Raw genomic sequence first — 24,929 nt, 5'->3', positions numbered from 1 at the left:
TAAAGAAACCAAATCTGGATCCTAAAGATCCGAACAACTTCCGCCCGATTTCCAACCTTCCTTTTATAGCCAATATCATGGAAAAATTAGTTAATACTCAACTATCTGATTACATTGAGGATCACAAAATACTGTTCCCTACCCAATACGGGTTCTGTAAAGCATTAAGCACAAAATCCCTTCTCATATCCCTGACAGACCACCTCATCATGGGCCTTGATAAAGGTCAATCCTTCTTACTGATTCTCCTTGACCTCTCGGCAGCATTTGACACCATTCCAACTCATCACCCAAGCAAGAGACTTAATCAACTCATCACCCAAGCAAGAGACTTAGGAGTAGTAATTGACAATCGTCTGAATTTAAAATCATTCATCAACCAAACAACTAAGGACTGTTTTTATAAACTACAGGAACTGAAAAGGATAAAACCACTCCTTCACTTTCAAGATTTCAGAATGGTTCTTCAAGCAATAATCTTCTCCAAGATAGACTATTATAATTCTATCTTACTAGGTCTCCCTTCATCTTCCACCAAACCTCTTCAGATGGTCCAAAACGCGGCAGCTAGAATACTGACAAACATGAGGAGAAGAAACCACATTATTCCCATCCTCAAAAACTTACACTGGCTGCCAATACATTTCAGAATTATTCTTAAGTCTATCACCATTATCTATAAAGCCATCCATCACCATGCTCCACTTAACCTACAACTCCCACTCAGACGACATACCTCTTCCAGAACCATTAGAGAAGCTTACAGAGGATCACTACATGTACCCCAAACCAAAACCACACAGCACCTAACATTTAGAGACCGGGCCTTCTCCACAGCAGGACCATCGATATGGAATTCCATTCCACCGGATCTTAGACAGGAACCTTGCCTTCCAACATTCAGAAAAAGGCTTAAGACTTGGTTGTTTAAACAAGCCTTTCCAGACCCTAACTGAATCTTAATTCAACAACAACTATAGACAGTCACTTCAGAATATTGTAAATAATTACTCCTCTTTCTGTTACATTTTCTAGCTTTTTCTTCTTCCCCCAGTTTTGAGCAGCCTTGTTTTATTGTAACTTCATTGTTTCTCTTCACTTGTTCCATGTTTCAAGTTCATTTTACACCCTTTGTTAATTGTAAACCAGCATGATGTGATTGTATCATGAATGCCAGTACAGAAAAACTTTAAATAAATAAATAAATAGATTAATAAATAAATAAAAAGAAACTGAGATGTGGAACCAGAGAAAAAGAAAGGAAACTGCTTACTTATATCATATTATTTCAACATACCTTAGTCACAATTTGGTGCACAACTTTACCGGGAGTGCACCAGAGCAATACAACAAACCAACGTTTAAAGCTGAAAAGGCGCGAAAAACAGTAGGTAAAAATGGACCTGACAGGGAACTATGAAACACTAACAGTAACACTATAATGGAGAAAACGGACCTGACAGGAAACTGCAAAGTGTAACTATATGAAAACACCCCACTCGATTTCATTATTCAAACCAAATGGGGCTAAGCTATTTAAAGTGTATATCCATTTCTGTTCCCGACGGATTAAAATTTCTGAAAGATTTCCACCCCGACGAGGGGGAGAAAGAACATCAATTACACAAAATTTAAGACCTGAGATGTGGTGTGAAAAAGCAAGCCAATAAGCAACAAGGGGAGCATTTTCCTTTTGAATATTTAAACTAGAGCAATGCTTAATTATTCTAGTTTTTATCATGCGGGTGGTTTTACCGACATAAATTTTCTGACAGGGACAACTAATAATATAAATTACTCCGGATGTGGTACAATCTGAATCAAAATGTAATGGAAAACGTTTTAATGTAGAAGGGTGACAGAATGTGTCTAACGACAGTGAATGAGGGCAAACGGAACATGATCCACAAGGACCATGACCTTTGAAGGTGTGTATCGGAGATCTCAGTGGAGTTAACTCTGAATGTACCAAAAGGTCTCTAAGATTCTGCCCGTGGTGAAAAGTGAATCTAATCGGATTAGAAAAGCTTTAATGTAGAGACAGAATTGGCCAATGATGGCGAATGATGGAGATCAGGCGGTGCTATGGGTGGAGAATGGTAAAATACAATTAATTACCCCCTCAGAGGAGCGTGATTGAGGTAGAAAAAGGAGCTCTCTGTTCGTGTATAAAGCACATTTAAAAGCTTTCTTTAGGAGTGAAAAAGGGTATCCTCTCATTCTAAAATGGATGATCATTTGTTGAGCTTGTAAAATGTAGTCAGACTTTGTGGAGCATAGATGGCGAAGTCTTAAAAACTGACCAAACGGGATATTGTTTTTAAGTATTGAAGGATGGTGACTATTAAACGATAGTAAGGTGTTACGATCTGAATGTTTCCTGTGGATAGATGTGACAAATGATTTAGAATCTGAAGAGATATGTATGTCTAAAAAAGAAATGGAAATGTGATGAATTTCAAAATTGAATTGCAAATGTTTATTGCAATGATTTAGCCAATCAAGAAAAACAAAAAATTGAACATCAGTTCCTGACCATAGTAGAAAAATATAATCAATATAATGAAGCCACAAGGGGATCATTTTTAAACAGTCAGAGGAATAGATATGTTTATCTTCAAAATTTGATACATATAGGCAAGCTAAGCTAGGGGCCATGGTGGCACCCATAGCAGTACCCTTTACTTGCTAGTAATATACCGAGTCAAAAACAAAGTAATATTTCGTTAGAACTAACCTTGTAATGGTGATAAAAAAATCAGTGGGGATACGGTTCGGAGCCGGACGGGAATTTAGAATCTCTTCAATAAGAAGAACCTCTTCTTGTGGTATATTAGAGTAGTGTGAGATGATGTCTAAAGTGACAAAAAAGAAGGGTCCAGAAGGAATGGGAAAGTCTTGCAAAATTGTAATGAGATGAGAGGAGTCTCTTATATATGAACGACATTTTGACACAAAGGGCTGGATAAAATAATCAATAAACTTGGATAAAGGTCCAAGTAAGGAACCAATTCCAGAAACTATGGGGCATCCCGGGGGGGTTTCAAGAAATTTATGAATTTTAGGTAGAGTATAAAAGGTAGGAGTGATAGGATGTTCTACATTTAAAAAGTTTGCTTCCCTGGTGGTTATGAATCTCCAATCAAGGGCTTCGGTAACTACTTTTATATATTTTTGTAGTTGACAAGTAGGATCTGATGGTAATGGGAGGTAAAAATTGCGGTCTTGTAATTGACGTTCAATCTCCGCCACGTACTTTGATCTATCTAAAACAACAACAATCCCTCCCCTTTGTCAGCGGGTTTAATGATGATACTCTGATCACTCATAAGTGATTTAATGGCAATCCTTTCCTGTTTTGTGATGTTAGATGGAAAAACTCTTGATCCGGATTCTAATTTCTCAATATCTCTACGGATCAATTTTTCAAATGTTAATAAAGCAGGATCAACAGGAGGTGGAGGCATCCATCTTGATTTTTTGGAAACAATAGAAACATCTCGTGTGGGTGTGGTATCAGCAAAAAACAATTTCAATTTTAACATCCTGAAAAATTTATACAGATGTACTTGAACATCAAAGGGATTATATTTCACAGTCGGGATAAATGATAAACCCTTCTCTAATACACTTTGTTCTGCTTGCGATAGTAAACGGACTGATAAATTAAATACTAAACTGTGTTTCATTGCCAAGGGTCCGAGGGATATTGAGTTTGTTGACGTGTGTTGCGCATTGTCCGAGAAGTCTGTTGCTGAAATGGACAGCCGCAGGAACGTTGATACCGAGAGTTCTTGGTGTTCGGACCGGGTTCTAAAAAAGGCTGAGAGGTTGAGACCGCAGAAGAGTGGGAGGATAAACCAAAGGAGGATACTGTTGAAGATGTTGGGCCCGTTCCTTGTGCTGGGGGTAACATATTTTCATCTCCGGAAGAGTCTTCTGAAGAAGACTGTGCAAAAGTTACAGTTTTCTTGGGGATTCGTGTTGAAGACATCCTTTCTTGTAGTCTTGTCTCGCTGAAATTTTTTAAATTTAGTGATTTTAAGATCATTTTTGAACTTTGTCGAGTTTGTGTTGAACTCAGTAAATTGTTGATCAAATGTTTCAACTGGAGAATTTGATTTTATGTTCTCAATTTGTAGAGCGAGCTCTTCTTGTAGTGATGATATAAGCTGTTTAGTAGTTTCAATGATGACAAGCATCAAATCGAAGGAACACTTATTCAGGATTTGATTCCACCGAGTACTAAAGTCTTTGTTTTCAGTGTGGAGACGTGGTTCTTTTTGAACTCAGAGCCCGTGGGGAATCCTTCTGACCCGACAATATTCTATGAGGGTAAATGTTTCTGTAGACTGATGGCATCTAGCCACGATATGGTCGAATATGTTGATGGTGTATCATCAAAAAAAGGAGCGTCTGTAAGTACAACTTGAAAAGCTTCGTCAGAATAACTAAAGGTAGAATCATCAGCAGATGGCTCCATTCAAGCAACTCCAAAAACCAGGAATAGATCCAAAATCAAATCAGGAGAAATACTGCACTTATATAAATATAATCCAAGAGAAATGTGCCGTCAAATTTTATGAAGAATCCACACAAAGTCAAAGAATGGTGTTCATAAATTTTTAAATCAGTACAGCAACTCCACGATTCACAAGTTGCAAAGTATCCAAAATTTTAATAGACCCCCCGACACGGTCCCATGTTTCGCCGTGCGGCTGCATCGGGAGGGACAACGAAAGAATTTGGTGCACAACTTTACCGGGAGTGCACCGGAGCAATACAACAAACCAACTTTTAAAGCTGAAAATTACACAGATCTCAGATCTTAAATTTTGTGTAATTGACGTTCTTTCTCCCCCTCGTCGGGGTGGAAATCTTTCAGAAATTTTAATCCGTCGGGAACAGAAATGGATATACACTTTAAATGGCTTAGCCCCATTTGGTTTGAATAATGAAATCGAGTGGGGTGTTTTCATATAGCTACATTTTGCAGTTTCCTGTCAGGTCTGTTTTCTCCATTATAGTGTTACTGTTAGTGTTTCATAGTTCCCTGTCAGATCTGTCTTTACCGACTGTTTTTCACGCCTTTTCAGCTTTAAAAGTTGGTTTGTTGTATTGCTCTGGTGCCCTCCCGGGAAAGTTGTGCACCAAATTGTGAAATTAATCAGTTCACTCACTAATAGTCCATTGACTTTTTTCCAGCCTTCTCTCGATATAGACGATCTCTATTTGTCCATCTTAAGTCCCAATCCCAAGTTCTTTTGCCAATACCTCGGTCTCAAACCTAATCATAACCCTATCAGCCTGGTAATATAGTTTTGAGTTATTCCCTTGGTTTTAATATAGCTTGAGTTATACCCTGGTTGTGTTCATCAGTTTCATGATCCTAGTTTTACATTCCCTTGTTCAATGTAATTGCACTCTCTGAGGCACCGTTACTGTTCATTACTGTTACAATGTAAACCGAATTGATTTGTAACCTCTTTCAAGAATTTCGGTATATAAAACTGTTAAATAAATAAATAAATAAATAAATAAATAAATAAATAAATAAGGTATGTTGAAATAATATGATATAAGTAATTCTTTTTCTCTGGTTCCACATCTCAGTTTCTATTGTGTTATAGATATTGAAATTCTTTCATTGTCCCTTCTGATGCAGCCGCACGGTGAAACACTGGACCGTGTCGGGGGTCTATTAAAATTTTGGATACTTTGCAATTTGTGAATTGTGGAGTTGCCCTACTGATTTAAAAATATATGAACACCATTCTTTGACTTTGTGTGGATTCTTCATAAAGTTTGACTGCACATTTCTCTTGGATTGTATTTATATAAGTGCAGTATTTCTCCTGATTTGATTTTAAATCTAAGCCTTAACCAGATAAGCAGTGATTTTCAACTTATCCGACCAAATGGCAGCAAGGCCGCCACATACCTGGAAATGTCAGAATTTTTTCAGAAAAGTAGCACAATTCAGCTCTATTTACGTATTTGTCCTCCTAATTTTAATCATTTACATGAGAAGATTTAACTCATGTAGTATTCCCAGTAATGTCAGCTTTTATGTCCATACTTCCTCACATTTTGTAATATGCATGTGAGAAGGAAATTAGCAGTTTTACCTAGTAGTTCACCAGTTTTCCCTGTCTATCAGGAACCTCATGAAGACCCTCCTGGCTCGTCAGTCTGAACTTTCCCCATATTACCCAGAAAACCCTCACCCAGTCATTTTTTCACTCTCAAGATTTATTTATTTATTTATTTAAAATTTTTATATACCGACATTCATCCAGGATATCATATCGGTTCACATTGTAACGCAAAAACAAACGCACGGCATGGCGCTTTACATTGAACAGTAAAAAACATGATAACAAGGCATTAACGAGAGGGGGGAACAATAATATGGGAAGTTTTGCAATAAAATTATATACAAGAATTGCAATTATATACATATGTACAAAAGAAAGAAAACTATGAGGTTAATTTTAATCAGGCTAGGAGATAAGATGGGGAAGAGAAGGGAGGAGAGCAAGGAAAGAGGGGGGCAGAGAGAAAGAAAAGAAGGTGGGGGAGAAAAGGGAGGGGAGAGTGGGGCGGAAGAAAGGGAAACAGGGGAGGAGTGTGGAGAGTGGGAACAGTGGTGAGGTATAGTGAAAAATTAAGTGTATGCTTTTGCAAAGAGCCAGGTCTTGAGCTTCCGCTTGAAAGATTTGAGGCATTCTTCTTGCCGTAGTTCAACAGGCATTTTGTTCCAGAGGGTCGGCCCGGCTATCGATAGTGCATGGGCTCTTGTGGAAGTGAGTTTATAGAGTTTAGGAGAGGGGATAGGCATGGTTGCTAGATGTGCTAGTCTGGTGGGCTTATTAGACTGGTGTAAACGGAAGGATTCATTGAACCAGTTCATTTCGGGATTGTATAGGGCTTTGTGGATGAGAGAGAGAGCCTTATATTGTATGCGGGAGGCAATTGGAAGCCAATGTAGGTCTTTTAGAACAGGTGTAATATGGTCATGTCTACGTAAATTGGTCAAGATCCGGGCTGTGGTGTTTTGTAAGATTTGAATGGGATGGATGGCATTATTAGGTAGGCCGAGGAGTAGGGAATTGCAGTAGTCGGTTTTGGCGAAGATTGTGGTTTGGAGAACTGTACGGAAATCGGGGGGATGTAATAAGGGTTTGAGTTTTTTTAGTGTGTGGAGTTTAAAGAAGCCGTCTTTTAGAATGTTATTTATGAATTTCTTTAGTGTGACGTGACCATCAAGAATGATACCCAGATCACGGACTTGTTGAGTAAATTGGAACTGAGGAAAAGGGGGGAGGATCGGTTGGCTTTGGGTATTAAGAGCAAGGTGGATGGAGGAAAGGAGATTGTTAATGGACTGGAGGGTTTCATTCCAGAAGTCCATGGTTTTTGCTAGGGAGTCAGTGATGGGTATAAGCAGCTGAACATCATCAGCATATATGTAATGAGGGAGGTTTAGACTGGAGAGGAAGTGACAGAGGGGCAGAATGTAAATATTGAATAGGGTTGAGGATAGGGAGGATCACTGAGGGACACCTCGGTTGAGGGGGATGGCCTTGGATACGTGATTTCCTAGCTGGATTTTGTAATCTCTATTACTAAGGTAGGAGTTGAACCAATTGTGGGCAACACCTGTAATACCGATTTCAGTTAGCCGCTGTAGGAGAATGGGATGGCTAACGGTGTCGAATGCGGAGGAGATGTCAAGGAAGGCAAGAATGTATGATTGCCCTTTCTCAAATCCTTTGATAATGTGGTCTGTCAGGGAAAGTAAAAGAGTTTCAGTGCTATGAGATTTTCGAAAACCGTATTGTGCGGAGGCCAGGATATGATTTTCTTCTAGGTATTCTGTGAGTTGCTTGTTGACAGTTTTTTCAAGTAGTTTAGAGATGAATGGAAGATTGGATATGGGGCGATAATTAGCTGGATCAGAAGGGTCAAGTTTGGGCTTCTTTAGAATAGGTTTGACTATTGCCTGCTTCAGGGAGAGCGGCACCTGTCCAGAGCTAATGGATAGGTTGATGATTTTTGTTAAAGGTTTTTGTTAAAGATGTTTATGATCACTTACATCTGATTTTGAGCAGAAGTAAATATACACAAGTAAAAGACTGAAGTGACCGGTTTTAAAATAGCAACTTATTGCATACATATTGGCATTTCCCCAGAACACCCCTGCCCTGTCCCTTTCAGCCCCTTTATTCTACATGCAAATTTACTCATGGTACCTGTGCTATGTGCAAAGTTGCAATTTCAAAAATACTGTTTATTCGTGCAAATGCTATTTTATATTCGAGCCTGATTTTTGAGCGCACAGCTTTTTAAAATCTTCCTCTAAGTAGCATATATGTAAAATTTTTTAGCCCATGCATGCAAACTTTTTTTAGTGCAAATTTTATTGCATAGATCCCTATGTCTTATAATCTGCAGGTATGAGTGTTGAGTCTGGAGATGGACCCTTGTCCTGGAGCAGTGTAGAACAGCTCCCTGGTAGGAACCAGGAAGCACCTGCCCCCAGGGGGCAGAGCACAGGAAGAGACAGAGGCTAGGATGAGCTTCACCACTGGAAGCCTGTGGTCCCCCCGGGTGCAGCCCATAGGGACACTGGCCGCTTGGACTTAGGTGGGCCTCGCAGGGTCTCCCGGAGAGGTAGTAGATAGGCGTGCCGAAGAGCAGCAAGGAAGCGCGGTCGATCACTAGGCTGTAGGTCTGGAGAACCAAGGAAGACCAGTACAGCATAGGCGATGACAAGGCAAGGGACAAAGCCAGAATCAGGAGACGAGGTCAATGGCAGCCGGGGTCAGAATCCGAGGATCAGTCCGAGGAGTAGTCAACAAAGCAGGGGTCAGGTTCCAGAGGTCAGATGAGGTCACAAGGCAGGCAGAGATCAGGATCCAGGCAACGAGCAGAATGGTCAAGGAGCAGGCAAAGGTCAGTTCCAGAGAGACAGTCCGAGGGTACTACCTGGAGAGACAGGACAGACAAGACGCTGGAACAGAAGGACGCTGGAAAAGAAGGATGCTGGACAAAGCTGGAACAGTAGGACGCTGGAACAGTAGGACACTGGAACAAGACTGGAACAGGACTGGAACAAGGCTGGAACAAGGCTGTGAATGCAGAGGCAAACTAGTACACTTACAGTGCCGAACCGATTGCCAAGGCAAGGAAGTGCAGGCAGGGACTTCCTTATATCGTACATTCAATCAGGGCGCGTCGCAGAGCTAGGACCCGCCCCTGGCCCTACAAGAGGCCGGGCGGTCTGCATGTGCGCTCGTGCAGGGGCGTGGCCAATGCCATTGACGACGCCGAACTCTGGCGTGAGGCCTGGTGCGCAGTGGAAGGCCCGGCGACCGCCGCCGCAGTACGCCGAAGCCTGGAGGTGCTTGCGGCTGCTGCTGGGGAGGCTGAACCATGACCTGCAGAGGAGCTAGCGAGGTGAGCAGGCTCGTGCGTGGGCTGGGCGCGGATGGGGCGCACAACAATGAGGAACCTTCTTATATGTAATTTTCCTGATTTACTTCACAAAAATAGGTGCATTATTCTAGCTACAAATGTGAAGTGAAAAGAAAATATACCTTCTTGAAATGAATCTTCTTGGTTGGCTTGTTCAATATTTTTTTTTAGGCTTGGATAGAGAACAATCAAACTTTTGAGGCTTTCCAAGGAAAGAGAATACATTCTGCAAGGTGTAATAGCTCTTGCTGTCTGACTTCTCATCCTATCACCTATCAAGCAGGTTTCTGCAATTAGAAGAAATACAATAAAGTCAATAAAAGAATAATTTTTTTCATTTAATATGATAATAAGAATCAATTTAAGAGCTCAAGAAAGAGTGATATAGCTCTGAAAAATAAATTGTACTATTTTTTAATACCACACAAGCAGTAAAAGCAAAGAGAGCATCCTTAGGCAGAGTGTAGCTATAAATTATGTTTCCATGAGTAAAAATGATAATTCATAATCTTTTACATTTTATATTAAAATGACATACACTGAAATTTTCAATTAGGACCATAAAAACACCACAAAGATCAGGATGTATAAAAAAAAATACTGTTTTTCAGAGTGCATTATATAATAAGTTCTATTTTTCTTGATAGATTAACAAATGTAGATTTTGTTTTGTACCCACATCCTTGAGGCAAGATAAATATGTTTGTATAAGCTAAGGGTGTCAGAGTGCAATCCTCAAGGGCCATAAACCGGTTTACTTTTCAGGATATACCAAATGAATATGCATTAGATAATTATGCATACAACTGAGGTATATGCATTAGTGAGAATAATGCTCCGATTAGAGCAAAAAAGGTGAATATATTTGATCCTTGGCCATTTAACTAAGCACCTAAAAGGTTCAGACTTGGAAAAATGCCAAGGATATTTGCTGAAGGTATAGTTAAGCTCTGAAAAGAAAGGCACTAGGAAAAAGTGAAAACCATTTTTGTTACCACATGGACGATACATTTGTACATTGGAAGGACTACTTTGACATTCTACGTGACACCTACGAACAGAACAGTGGTCTCTTGTAAAGATTTGCTGGCCTTCGGAGTGAGGAAACTCACTCCAAGATGAGATTTGGGCAAGGTTCTCTCAACCTAGCTTGATGTTACCCAGGTAGAGAGTCCATCAAGCTAGGTTGAGAGAACCTTGCCCAAATCTCATCTTGGAGTGAGTTTCCTCACTCCGAAGGCCAGCAAATCTTTACAAGAGACCACTGTTCTGTTCGTAGGTGTCACGTAGAATGTCAAAGTGGCCCCTAACCCCCTACACTCTTACCTAATCCCCACCTCGAGCTACTAGGTGGGTCTACCATAGGGATACAAATACCTGCCTATGGGCCATAATATTTCTCTCTCTCTCTCTCTCTCTCTCTCTGAAATCAGACTTACAGTAGACATCACAAATGGTGATGAAACCTTACCCCACAGCAGCTAACACATTTGAAAGAGGTGTAGTTAAAATTGGTGTTATGGCTGTGCAATAGCTCTTCACAGACAGGCTAACTCCTCCTATTTTCAGAATTTGCATCACACCATACGATATGGTGAAATCACATTTTGAAAAATGACCCCCAATATTTGCGCACGTGGACGATTTAAAATTTGGCCAAAAATGTATTGTTTTATTTTATTAAGTAAATTTAAAAACCTTACAGAAATGGAGAAAATCTCTATATTGATAGTATATAAGACATCTCATATTGCTGGCTGCCATGGGACTTTAACCTATGACACCTGAAGAGGCCTGCAGGATGGCCACTGCAAATGCCTTCCTGTGGCAGACAAAGAGGGAGAGGGCCACCACGGGAACCCATACTGCAGTGGCCAAAGAAGGCAAGGCCTGACATGGACCCCCATCCTGCATTGGATGAAGAAGCCCTGTATGTGAGCATAAGTGTAAATGAGAGCTGAGTGTTTGTATTTGTGTGGGGGGGAGCCTGTGTATGTATATATCTGTGTGTGCATTTGTGCATATGAATGAATGTCTGTATGTTTGTGTATATGTGTATGTATGGGGAAGCCTGTGTGTGTGGAACTTTGTATGTGTGTTGAGGGGGAGCTTGTATGTGGGTATGTGTGTGTGTTTATGCGTGTGTGTGGGGGGGGGGGGAGCCTGCCTGGGTTGTGTGTGTGTGCGTGAATGGGAGCCTGCTCAGGTTGTGTGTGAATGGGAACTTGCTTGGGTTGTTTGTATGTGTAATTGTGTGTGTGATTGGGAGCCTGCCTGGGTTGTGTGTATGTGGGAACCTGCATGGGTTGTGTGTCTGTGTGTGAAAAGGAGCCTGCGTGGATTGTATATATGAAAATGGGAGCCTGCCTGGTTTATGTATGTGTTTTTGTGCAAGGAAAGTTTGTGCCACCCCCACTAATCCATGAGAAACACAGGGTGACTGGAAACCAAAGGCTTTCAGATATGGAGAGTGGAGGATTTTTCCATCATAAGTTTTAATTATTCAGTGTTTGATGTGATGTGGGGATGGATGAGAGGGAGGAAGGAAGTAAATAAACTGGGGATCAGTAGGGGTGGAGCGAATAAATCAAGGAAGGGGAAGGGAGGGGAGGAATGAACTGGAAATGGGATAGGGTGAGTGTGAACCAGGGTGAGGGAGGGGTTCATTGGAGGGTGCCAAAGGAAGTATCCGCCTCGGGTGCCAAATACTTTAGGTTTGCTACTATTAGCAATCCTTACTGACAGGTTTAATAACTTTATCATTGAATAATTATCAAAATATGAAATATAGAAAGAGAAATGAATCAAAGAAGCAGAAACAAAAATATGCAAAATTGTAAGCTTTTGTACTACAGTTTACAGAAAACACTATCTTTCTATGTTGCCTGGTTATTGTTGTGGAGGGAGAGCAGGGTGTACATTTTAGCCAAAACCCCTCAACCCAAAGGAGTGAGTAGCCTTCCTGATAATTCATACAATGCTACTTCTTGAACGTGCATTGTGCTTGGAGCTGGCTGTAGAAGTAGTCCTACACTTTTTCCCTAATGTCTGCATATCAGTACCCTGGACCATAAAAGTCAGAGCCCAGCGTTGGGTGTCATCTGAATCCAATTCCCCTTTTTCCCCTACTCCTGACATGAAAGCAAAGAGCGATGCTTAATTGTGTCAAAATCATGTAAACTAATTGGTAAGGGTACTACTCTCCATGCCTTCTGTTAGAGGTAGTATCCGCCACTCCATGCTGGTTACCTTTCATGCACCCTTTTTTAATTCCCAACTCTAGCCTTTAGGGATCCAAAGTGTTTATTCCATGCCTTTTTCATTTACTGTTTTCATCTTCACCACCTCTTCCAGAAGGGCATTCTGTGAAGAAATATTTCCTGATGTTCATTCTGGAATTCATTGCCAGAGGATGTGGTTACAGCAGTTAGTGTAGCTGGGTTTAAAAAAGGTTTGGTTAAGTTCCTAGAAGAAAAATCCATAAACTGCTACTAATTATTAAGCAATAGTAGCTTGAGATTTATTTAATGTTTGGGTACTTGCCAGATACTTATTGTTATGACCAGGCAGTGGTAAAGCAAAAAGTGGACCCTTGGGCCGGCCTGCAGGTACTACACAGTGCAGGCCGGGAGGCAGAGTCAGTGCTTGGCAAGGATACCAGGAGCCTGGAATCCCCCCGGGAGGGGCCCGTAGGGACCCAGGCCCTGGGGACTGGAGCAGTTCAAGATAGTCCAGAGAGGGTAAGTCCGAGGGTGGTCTGGAGAGAGGTCAGAAAGTTCAAAGATAGCTGCCGGAGGAGAGGCAGACGGCTGGCTGGCAGGCAGGTCACTGAAGAAGGCGGAGTCTGAACCGGCAGCGGGTAGGAGGCTAGGCTGCGAAGCAGACCAGAGTCACCGCAGGCGGCGGGTAGCAAAGAAGGCCGCGAGGCAACTCGGGATCAGGAGTGGCGGCGGGCTGACACCGGAGTCCGTGGCAAACCGGGGTCAAGACAGGCGACTGGCTAGCATAGAAGTCTGTTAGGCAAACCGGGATCAAGGCAGGCAGCAGGCTAGCGAGAAGTCAGTTAGGCAAACCGGGATCAAGGCAGGCAGCAGGCTAGCGAGAAGTCTGTTAGGCAAACCGGGATCAAGAACCAGGAGACAACGAGAGTCAGCAAGTAAGGACAGGAACAGGAAGCAACTAGTCAGCAGGAAACCTCGTTGCAAGGTGTCTAGTGGGGGACTGGACGCCGGTTAAATCTGGAGCGGGGCGTGACGTCAGCAGGCGAGGCGGAGCCGGGTTTCCGGATTCTGTGCGCTTAAGAGAACCCTCCTCGCGCGCGAGGCCAGGCAAGGGTAGGCATGTAATGGCGTCTTCCTCGTGGGAACTCCTCGGGCGGAGGCCCTGTTGAGCCTGGATTCAAGCGGGTTCCTGAAGGAGCTGAAGAGACAGTAAGCGGGCCTGACCCCGAACATGAGAGGGGCGGTCGGGACTGCAACAGTACCCCCCCCTTTACGGCCCCTCTTCAGAGGACCAGGCTTGTCAGGGTGGTCAAGGTGAAACTGCTGAAGGAGAGACTTGTCCAGGATGTTGTGAGCAGGCTCCCAGGTATTATCCTCATCGCCGCAATCCTCCCAGGCCAGGAGGTACTCCCATCTTCGGTTGCAAAAACGCACGTCAATCATGTCGCGTACCTGGAACGTGGGATCCTCGGCTACGGGCATAGCAGGAGTGTCCGGGAGTCGACGGTGGAAGCGAGAGAGGACCAAAGGCTTTAGCAGAGAGACGTGGAAGACATTGTGGATCTGCAGGGAAGACGGTAACCGTAATCGGTAAGAGACGAGACCCACCCTCTTGGCTACCCGGAAGGGTCCACAGAACTTGGGCGCGAATCTCTTTGAGGGCAGCCTCAGGTGGATGTTTCTTGTACTGAGCCAGACCCGGTCCCCTGGCTGGTACACCGGGGCAGGTCGTCGACGGCGGTTGGTCGCTTGTTTGGCCGAGGTGGCAGAAGCGCTCAGCTTGGTCTGGGTGGTCTGCCAAAGAGTCTGTAATTGCTGAGCGGTGAGTTGCGCGGCTGGAGAAGCACTGGGTGTGGTGATGGGTAGCGGAGGTTTGAGCTGTTTCCCATACACCACCTGGAAGGGCGAGACTCCGGTAGCGGCATGGCACTGGTTACTGTCCGCGAACTCGGCCCAGGGTAAGAGCTCAGTCCAGTTGTCCTGCCTTTCGTTAATGAACGTGCGCAGAAAGGTCTTTAGGGTGCGGTTCATCCTTTCGGATTGTCCATTGCTCTGCGGATGAAAGGCGGTGGAGAAGCTGAGTTGGACTTTAAAGCATTTGCAGAGAGCCCTCCAATAGCGAGCGGTGAATTGAGGGCCCCGGTCTGAGATGATGTCCAGGGGGAGCCCATGGATCCGGAAGATGTGTTGTGCAAAGAGAAGGGCCAGTTCGGGTGCAGATGGCAACTTGGGCAAGGGCATAAAGTGGGCCATCTTGGAGAAGCAATCCACAGTGACCCAGATTACGGTCTTCCCGTGTGACGGCGGTAGGTCCACCATGAAGTCCGTAGCGAGATAGGTCCATGGTTCCGTGGGAATCGGAAGAGGGTGCAGGAGGCCGCACGGAAGTCCTGGACTGGGCTTCTGTTGGGCACAGGTAGGGCAAGAACTCACATAGGTGCGGACGTCCTGCCGCACGTTGGGCCACCAGTAGTACCGGTTAAGGAGCTCCAATGTTCGTTCTCGACCGGCATGGCCCCCGGTAAGAGAGTCGTGGGCCCAACACAAAACCTTCAGCCGTTGGCGTCGGGGAACCACGGTTCTGTCTTGCGTGAGGATGGACATGGCAGAGAGTCGGACTTTGTCGGGGTCCAGGATGAACTGTGGAGGCTCTAGATCCTCCTCGGACAAGGAGGACCGGGACAGGGCGTCAGCCCGGACGTTCTTGGCAGCAGGGCGGTAGTGGAGAGTGAAGTCGAAGCGGCTAAAAAACAGGGACCACCGAGCCTGACGGGGGTTCAGGCGTTGGGCTTGGGACAAAAACTCCAAGTTTTTATGGTCGGTATACACTGTGACCGGGTGGTTAGCCACCTCGAACCATTGCCTCCACTCCTCAAAGGTAAGCTTGATGGCTAGCAGTTCTTTATCCCCAATGGAGTAGTTGGCCTCGGCTGGCGAGAACTTCTTGGAGTAGTAGGAGCAGGGTAAGAGCTGGCCCGATGAAGAATGCTGGCTGAGAACGGCCCCGACAGCAACGCTGGAGGCGTCAATTTCCACTATGAAGGGGCGTGCCGGGTCCGGGTGACGGAGACAGGTATCAGCCAAGAATGCTTCCTTCAAATCTGCAAAGGCCTCGATGGTAGTGTCGGGCCATGACTTGACATTGGCTCCCTTACGGGTCAGAGCAGTAAGGGGAGCGACTCGATGGGAGTAACGAGGGATGAAATGTCTGTAAAAATTAGCAAACCCCAGGAACCTTTGCAACGCCTTGAGGCCAACCGGGCGGGGCCAGTTCGTGATGGCAGAGACCTTCTCAGGATCCATCTGGAACCCCGTGGATAAGATGATGTACCCCAGGAAGGGTAACGATTCTGCCTCAAAGACACATTTCTCGAGCTTGGCGTAACGGTGATTGTCTCTGAGGGCTTGTAAAACTTGCCTGACATGCCGACGATGGCATTCCAGATCCTTGGAGAAGATTAGGACGTCATCCAAGTACACGATGACGTGTGAGTGTAGCATCTCACGCAAGACCTCGTTCATGAGGTTTTGGAAGACTGCCGGGGCGTTGCAAAGTCCAAAGGGCATCACCAGGTATTCATAGTGCCCATCCCTGGTGTTGAAAGCAGTCTTCCATTCATCTCCGGGACGTATGCGAACAAGGTTGTAGACCCCCCGGAGGTCTAGCTTGGTGAAGAGTTTGGCCCCTTGGAGCCTATCCGAGAGCTCGGGGATCAGCGGAAGTGGGTAGCGTTCTCTCTTGGTAATGGCATTTAGGCCTCGATAGTCGATACAAGGGCGGAGGGAGCCGTCCTTCTTTCCCACAAAAAAGAAGCCGGCCCTGGCGGGGGAGCGAGAGGGGTGAATGAAGCCCTTAGCAAGGTTCTCGGCAATGTACTGGGACATGGCGGTTGTCTCTGGCAAGGACAAGGGATATACCCGGCCCCGAGGAGGTGTGGTACCGGGAAGCAGGTCAATAGGGCAGTCAAAGGGTCGGTGTTGCGGTAGGATCTCAGCCATCTCCTTGGAAAACACATCCGCGAAGGCTTGGTACAGCTCTGGAAGCAGAAGAGACGAGCAGAGCTGGATCGGTGACGGGGGACGCGGAATCTGCAGGCAATGGGTGAAGCAGAAGGGGCTCCACTGAGTCAACTGGAGTGTGTCCCATTGAATCACCGGGGAGTGGCGGTGCAGCCACGGTAGTCCCAAGATCAGAGGGTGTACAGCCCGTTCCAAAACCAGTAGCGAGATTTCTTCGGAATGAAGCAGGCCGGTCTGGAGAGTCAGCGGATCCGTACAGCAGGAGATGGTCCCAGGAAGCAAGGTGCCTTGGATAGACGAGATGCGCAGCGGGGGGTCCTTGGGCCGCGTGGGTAATGATAGTTGGTTTACCAAGTCCGCTACAATAAAGTTACCCTCAGCCCCAGAGTCGATGAAGTCTCGAGTCTGAAGTTCCCCTCCGGGGTATTTGAGTCTCACCGGTATGGTGCATTGAGGAGCTGAGCCCGTATAGCCTAGGAGTAGCTCCTCAGGATGACCTAGGCACGGTCGTTTCCCGGACGCTCCGGGCATCTGGCAAGAAAGTGGCCCTTTCCTCCGCAGTAGAGACAAAGGCCCTGGGTCCGGCGTCTCCGCTTCTCCTCTGCAGACAACGGAGACCTGCCCAGTTGCATTGGCTCCCCGGGTGTGGAGGATGTGGGTGGTGCCCTGGGTACCATGGGCCGGGCGTGTCCCTGGGGAACTGGGGGAGACTTTCGGGAAGAGCGCGTCTCCTTGTCTCGTTGCTGGAGCCGGCGGTCCACCCTACCAGCGATGTCGATTAAATCATTGAGGTCATCCGGGAGATCCCAACCGGCCAGCTCATCCTTGATGCGGCTAGCCAGGCCCTCAAGAAATATCCCCCGAAGGCAGTCATCCCGCCAACCGACCTCCATGGCAAGGGTGCGGAAGTCTATGGTGTAGTCCACCACTGAACGCACCCCTTGCCTGAGATGCAAATGTTCAGAGGCGGCTGTGGTTTGGCGAGCAGGGTCATTGAAAGCTTGGCGAAAGTTAAGAACAAATTCCTGGAGGTTATGCAGAAGAGGATCCTGCCGCTCCCACATGGGAGAGGCCCAGTCCAGTGCTTTACCATCCAGTAAGGAAAAGATGTAAGCCACCTTGACGGAGTCCGAAGGGAACTGTGCCGGCAGCAGGGTGAACCGGACGTAGCACTGGTTCAGGAAGCCTTGGCATGCTTTGGTGTCCCCAGCATAGCGGGTCGGGGCAGGCAACTGGGTCACCGGCGTGGAACTGGAGACTGGAGCGGGAGGCGGAGCTGGACGTGGATCTGGCGGTGGTGTCTCCAGGCGGGAGACCAGCTGTTCCACGGTGGCTGCAAGGGCGTCAATACAATGCCGTTGTTGTTGGAGGCGCTGCGCCATTCCTGGGATGGCCTGTAGTGTGGGGACCTCCGCCGGGTCCATGGCCTTGCAAACTGTTATGACCAGGCAGTGGTAAAGCAAAAAGTGGACCCTTGGGCCGGCCTGCAGATACTACACAGTGCAGGCCGGGAGGCGGAGTCAGTGCTTGGCAAGGATACCAGGAGCCTGGAATCCCCCCGGGAGGGGCCCGTAGGGACCCAGGCCCTGGGGACTGGAGCAGTTCAAGATAGTCCAGAGAGGGTAAGTCCGAGGGTGGTCTGGAGAGAGGTCAGAAAGTTCAGAGATAGCTGCCGGAGGAGAGGCAGACGGCTGGCTGGCAGGCAGGGCACTGGAGAAGGCGGAGTCTGAACCGGCAGCGGGTAGGAGGCTAGGCTGCGAAGCAGACCAGAGTCACCGCAGGCGGCAGGTAGCAGAGAAGGCCGCGAGGCAACCCGGGATCAGGAGTGGCGGCGGGCTGGCACCGGAGTCCGTGGCAAACCGGGGTCAAGACAGGCGACTGGCTAGCATAGAAGTCCGTTAGGCAAACCGGGATCAAGGCAGGCAGCAGGCTAGCGAGAAGTTTGTTAGACAAACCGGGATCAAGGCAGGCAGCAGGCTAGCGAGAAGTCCGTTAGGCAAACCGGGATGAAGAACCAGGAGACGAGAGTCAGCAAGTAAGGACAGGAACAGGAAGCAACTAGTCAGCAGGAAACCTCGTTGCAAGGTGTCTAGTGGGGGACTGGACGCCGGTTAAATCTGGAGCAGGGCGTGACGTCAGCAGGCGAGGCGGAGCCGGGCTTCCGGATTCTGTGCGTTTAAGAGAACCCTCCTTGCGCGCGCGCGAGGCCAGGCAAGGGTAGGCCTGTAATGGCGTCTTCCTCGTGGGAACTCCTCGGGTGGAGGCCCTGTCGAGCCTGGATTCAACGGGGTTCCTGAAGGAGCTAAAGAGATGGTAAGCGAGCCTGACCCCGAACATGAGAGGGGCGGTCGGGACCGCAACACTTATGACTTGGATTGGCCACTGTTGGAAACAGGATACTGGGCTTGATGGACCCTTGGTCTGACTCACTATGCCAATTTTTATGTTCTTATCTTAAGAATATTAAGAATACTCAGGAGGAAAAATCTTCATTTCTTAAATTTTCCAATAACATGATTGCTGTCTCCATATGAAATGTTCAAAAAATATTTATATGATGTATTGAATTATACAGGTGAAAATATTCCATCAGTATCTTATGTACATTACCTTCCAAGAAACAAGACAGTTGTTAATGATCAAGAAGATGAAATGGATTGTTTAGTGATCAAAGAACCTAATCTTACCAACTTTCTTGAATCTTCCTTCAATAATATCTCATTGAGAGCTATTCTGTTGGTCTCTTTTAGCTTAGAGAATAAGAGGAAATTAGTTTTCCTCAAATATTTTGCAAGTAAGCAATGCTTGTGTTAAGATTTGTAAGTAAGTGGGCCCTTTGGCCGAGGTGAGAGGTGGTACTGCCCGGGGGGGGGGGGAACCCCATTGAGCCTCACCGTCAGGAGGCAGAGCCTCAGCTGCGGGATGGAATACGGCAGAGGTAGGGTGACCCCTGGAGGCGGGCCACGGGGCGACAGCGCAGATGCTGACATCAGACTCAACTCAGAAGACTGGAGTCAGGCAATAGCTGCGGCACTACCTGAGGAGCGAGGGTGCCGAGGAAAGTTACAGTCACTGTAGTTACACTGGGTCCATAGAGATGGTATGCAGGAGGGTTCCTCATTGGAAGATCACGTTAGTGGTCCGCGGAGCAGGGTACACCGGCGAGGGTTCCTCCAGGGATATCGCGGCACGGGTCCGCAGAGCAGAGCCGGAAGTGGCTCCTCTAAGAATCACGGCAATGGTCTGCAGAGCGGGGTACACCGGAGAGGGTTCCCACGTAGATATCACAACAGGGATCCACAGCGTGGTACTCACAATGACGGATGACTAGTAGTAGTTCCGTAGAAAGTTTCGGGAAGCGAGGCAGGAGTCCGGGTGAAAGGCCCTCCGAGGAGCGGATAGCCAAGAGATGAGGGGGGCCCCCAAAGAGCGGGTACCCGATAGTCTCACATCACAGAAGCAAGAACTGGAACCATGCTGAAGTGAGAGCAGGTAGATATTGCAAGTGAACTCTTTGCCAAGTCACCGGCTGTCTGGGCTGGCGAGCTTAAGTATCGGAGCTATTTATTTATTTTAATATTTTTATATACTGACAACCATTTGCACATCGTATCCGTTTACATAAAACATAGACAGCGTCGCCATAACGACAGGCGTAGCCTTTACAGGGATCATAAAACTGTAGCAAGAGGCTAAATATAGGATAACTGGATACAATATTTTTGAACTATAGATTAACTAGGTACAAAGTTATTGAAGGGATATCTCAGGAAGGATGTTTAGAAGAATATAAATGGGATCAGCTCAGTTATTAAGTTAACGAAAAGCTAGAAAACAAGGCCAAAGAAAACAGTGTATACAGTAAAATATGTACAATAAACTTCAAATGTAACCAATATCAATATAGTATAGTACAACACTCTGCATTCATTCATTCGCATTGTCGGATGATTCAATTAATGAGGGGAATTTGAGGGGAAGGCCTGTAGAAAAGCAGTTGTGACGTCATCTGATAGGGACGCCCCCGAGGTTCCCGCCATGATGTGGTTAAAGCAGGTCGGGGAACGCACACGCCTAGGGAACCCCGAGGGTAAGATGGCAGTCGGCAGCATCCATGCTGCTCAGATAGGCCCGGGAACGGAGGCCGGAAGGCCGGTGGTAGCTGGCAGAGGCCGCGAGTTCGCCCAACGGAGCCAAAGCAGTAAAAAGAGAGGTGAGCAGCAGTGGCCGCAGCCATCTGCGGCCGCGGAGCGTAACAGTACCCCCCCTTCTTAGGGGCCCTCCCCGGGGGTTTGAGTTTTCTTGGGTGAGAAATATGAAGCTGCTTGATCAGTTCTTTATTGAGAATGTTAGCTGCAGGCTCCCAGCTGTTTTCTTCAGGCCCAAAGCCCTCCCATGATAACAGATACTCCCATCATCTTCCTCGTTTCCATATATCCAGGACGTCCTGAACTTGATAAGTGATGTCCTCTTCCGATGCCAGAGGTTGAGGTTCAGGCGGCTTTTTGGAAAATTCGGATAGAATGAGAGGTTTAAGTAACAAGACATGGAAGCCGTTATGAATCTTAAGTGAAGTAGGCAGGCGTAGGCTGTATGTAACTGGGCCCAGATGACGAAGTACGGGAAATAGCCCAATGTATCTGGGAACGAAGCGGACTGAAGGGAGTTTCAGATGAATGAATCGAGTACTAAGCCATACTTTATCTCCAGGACTGAACTGAGGAGCTGCCCGGTGATGAGTGTCATAGCATTTCTTGGACGTCTGTGCAGCTTGTTGTATAAGGCGTTTAGTAGGGATGTGAATCATTTTTTGACGATTTAAAACAATCGTCAGATATATTTTAAATCGTCAAAAATCGTTAGAGCCACGATACAATAGCAATTCCCCCGATTTATCGTCAAAAAATCGTAAATCGGGGGAGGGGGGAGGGCGGGAAAACCAGCACACCAAAACAACCCTAAAACCCACCCCGACCCTTTAAAACAAATCCCCCACCCTCCCGAACCCCCCCAAAATGTTTTAAATTACCTGGGGTCCAGTGGGGGGGGGGGGGGGGGTCCCGGCACGATCTCCTGCTCTCGGGCCACGGCTGCGTTAATAGAAATGGCGCCAGTGGCCCTTTGCCCTTACCATATGACATTGACTACTGCAATTCCATCTTGCAAGGTCTACCGGCTTCTACTATAAAACCCCTCCAGCTACTCCAAAATGCTGCGGCGATAATTTTAACGAATACTAATCGGAGAGCGCATATCTCCCCCATCCTAAAAGATCTTCACTGGCTCCCAGTGAACTTCAGGATTCTCCATAAATCACTGACAATTATCCACAAAAATATTCACCATCAGACCCCACTTGATCTTTTACACCCTCTCAAATTGCACTCGACGGCCAGTCCCTTAAGGGATGCCTACAAGGGATCCTTACATGTTCCTCCAATCAAAATTGTACACCACTCAAATATCAGAGACAGGACATTCTCTATCACAGGTCCCTCCATCTGGAACGCCATGCCTCCGGACCTCAGGCAGGAAACTTGTCTACTAACCTTCAAAAAGAAACTAAAGACATGGCTGTTCTGCTGAGCCTTCCCCGCCAATAGCCCAACAGCCTGATTTAGAACTATTCTATCACTTATGTAAATAAACAAACGCTAATTATGCTCACAAGTCATCATGAGGTCGGCTCTTTGCCTCCCTCCCATATTCAATTGTATATAGTAATCTATCTTCGTTCTCCCTCTCTTTCTTTCCTTCGTCCAGTTAAGGCATCCTTGTTATAATGTAACTTTATGCTCCTTTAAATTGTCTCTTGTTGACTGGTTGGTTATAGTTACTGCTTAGTTTGATGTAAACCGAGTTGATTTGATTTGTATCAAGAAAGTCGGTATATAAAAGCCTTTAATAAATAATAAATAAATATGCATGACTCTGCACTTCTTGGCATTGAATCTCAGCTGCCATATCTTTGAACAGTCTTCCAGCTTCCTTAAATCCCGTCTCATTCTCTCCACTCCTTCCGGTGTGTCCACTCTGTTGCAGATCTTAGTATCATCCGCAAATAGACAAACCTTACCTTCTATCCCGTCTGCGATGTCGCTCACAAAGATATTGAACAGGACTGGTCCCAGCACCAACCTTTATTTATTTATTTATTTATTTATTTATTTAAATTCTTTTGATATACCGATGCTCAAGACTAGTGTCTTATCGTACCGGTTTACATTGAAACAAGGGGTAAACAATTAACTAGGAAGATAAAGTTACAATGAACAGGGGTTTACAGAGTGGGAGAGTTGAGATCAAAAGCATACGATTAACATATCAAAGTGAAGCATAACAAAGTTTAAACATAACAAAGTTTAACATAGGGATCGAATGTGGCAAGCTTTGACAATAGCTTAATCTTTAGGTCTATAAAACTGCAGGCACGAAGGTGGGAGAAGGTGGGGGCGGATCTGTGAAAATGAAGTGCAGGGCTGTGCTGTTAGAAGGGTGTCCATCAAGGGAAGGCTTGAGTGAACAGCCACGTTTTTAGTTTCTTTCTGAATGAAAATGGGCATTGTTCTAGCCGGAGTTCCGGGGGAAGAAGGTTCCAATGATACGGTCCGGCCGTGGACAAGGTTCGTTTCTGGATGGAAGTGTGACTAGAGGCTTTGTTAGGGGGGGCTTGGAGCATTCCTTTGTAAGCCGATCTGATCGGTCTTGTGGAAACATGAAGTTCGAGTGGTATTTTGAGTTGTAGAGTAGATCGGTAATAGATGTTTTTGTGGATGGTGGATAAGGTCTTAAACATTATTCTGTGGTTGATCGGTAGCCAGTGTAGGTTTTTTAGAATTGGTGTGATGTGGTCCTTGCGCCGAGAGTTAGTGAGGATCCTTGCTGCGGCATTTTGAAGCATCTGTAGAGATTGCGGCACTCTGCTCATCACCGCTCTCTCTTTCAAGTAAGTTCCCTTTACCATCACACATTGTCTTCTGTCCTTCAACCAGTTTGCTATCCAGGCCACCACCTTGGCACTCACTCCCAAGCTTCTCGTTTTATTCACTAGCCTCCTGTGCGGGACCATATCAAAAGCTTTGCTAAAATCCAAGTAGATAACATCGAGCACTCTTCCTCGATCCAATTCCTTAGTCACCCAATCAAAAAATGTCTATCAGATTCATCTGACAGGATCTTCCTTTGGTGAAACCATGCTGCTTCTGGTCCAGCAATTCTGCTGCTTGTAGATAGTTCACTATTCTTTCCTTCAGCAGCGAATCCAATACTTCTCCCACCACCAAGGTGAGGCTAACCGGCCTGTAGTTTCCAGCCTCCTCTCTGCTCCCACTCTTGTGAAGTGGGACCACCATCGCTCTTTTCCAATCACTCGGCACCACTCCCGTTTCCAGGGATCTATTGAACAAGTCACTCAGCGGAACCGCCAGCACATCTCTGAGCTCTTTCAGTGAAGAGGAAAGGGATAGGAGGAAGTAGGAGAGGAAAGTGTATAGGTAGGTGAATGTGGAGGGATGAAGTCAGCAGGATAGGGCAAGACAGAAATGACAGAGGGGTTGGGAGTTGTTAGGGCAGGTGGAGGAATGAGGGTGGAAGGGAGGGGAGTGGGAATGAGTGTGAGGATAGTAACACCTCTCCAAAAGTGAAAGTGGCAACCTGATCTTCCAGCAACCAAGAGGCAGCTTGGCCACGTCTGCGTGCCTACAAGTGCCTCCAGCTCATTGCTGGAGTTCTTAAAAATTACCACCTGCTGTTTGGCAACTGTGCTAGGAGTACCTCCAGGGCTTCCCAGATATGTTGTACTATCAGAATCTTTGACGTTTTCAATGTGTTTGCTGCATCGATCAGATGCAAAGTTCTTTATCTATGGTGTTTTGTTATCCATACATAAAAAAAGGAGATTATATGAGAAAAGAGAGCCATATTGGAATGATATGTAGTTTATATAAAGCAATTTGATGATGTAAGTTATTCCCCTGATGAAGCCTTATAATAGGCAAAACAAAGTCGTCTTTGTCGGGAACATTAGTTTAAGTTGAATACGACGGATGAGAAATGCCGGGAATGACAGCTTAAGTTGAAAATGGCAGTCAGGAAATGTCTGTCTCGCGTTCAGAGGGAATGCAGAATTGTAGCTGTAAACAGTAGTTGGAAAGTAGATACGGCAAGAAAACAGAAACAGCAGGAAAACAGAAGTGATACAATCCTTCA

At 46.0% G+C, this 24,929-nt stretch overlaps 1 protein-coding gene across 1 annotated transcript in view; it reads right to left on the bottom strand.

Annotated features, from left to right (window-relative positions):
- Positions 1-24,929, bottom strand: part of LOC115088438 (potassium/sodium hyperpolarization-activated cyclic nucleotide-gated channel 1-like) — a 312,950-nt gene that overhangs the window by 5,205 nt on the left and 282,816 nt on the right. Inside the window, exon 7 of the mRNA XM_029596713.1 lies at positions 9,603-9,767. Coding sequence (XP_029452573.1) covers positions 9,603-9,767 — 165 coding nt within the window. The remainder of the gene's footprint in view (positions 1-9,602; positions 9,768-24,929) is intronic.

Source organism: Rhinatrema bivittatum, chromosome 3 (genome assembly GCF_901001135.1).
Source record: "Rhinatrema bivittatum chromosome 3, aRhiBiv1.1, whole genome shotgun sequence".
In the NCBI taxonomy this organism is placed as follows: Eukaryota; Metazoa; Chordata; class Amphibia; order Gymnophiona; family Rhinatrematidae; genus Rhinatrema; species Rhinatrema bivittatum.
This window is presented reverse-complemented; position numbering and strand designations above follow the sequence as displayed.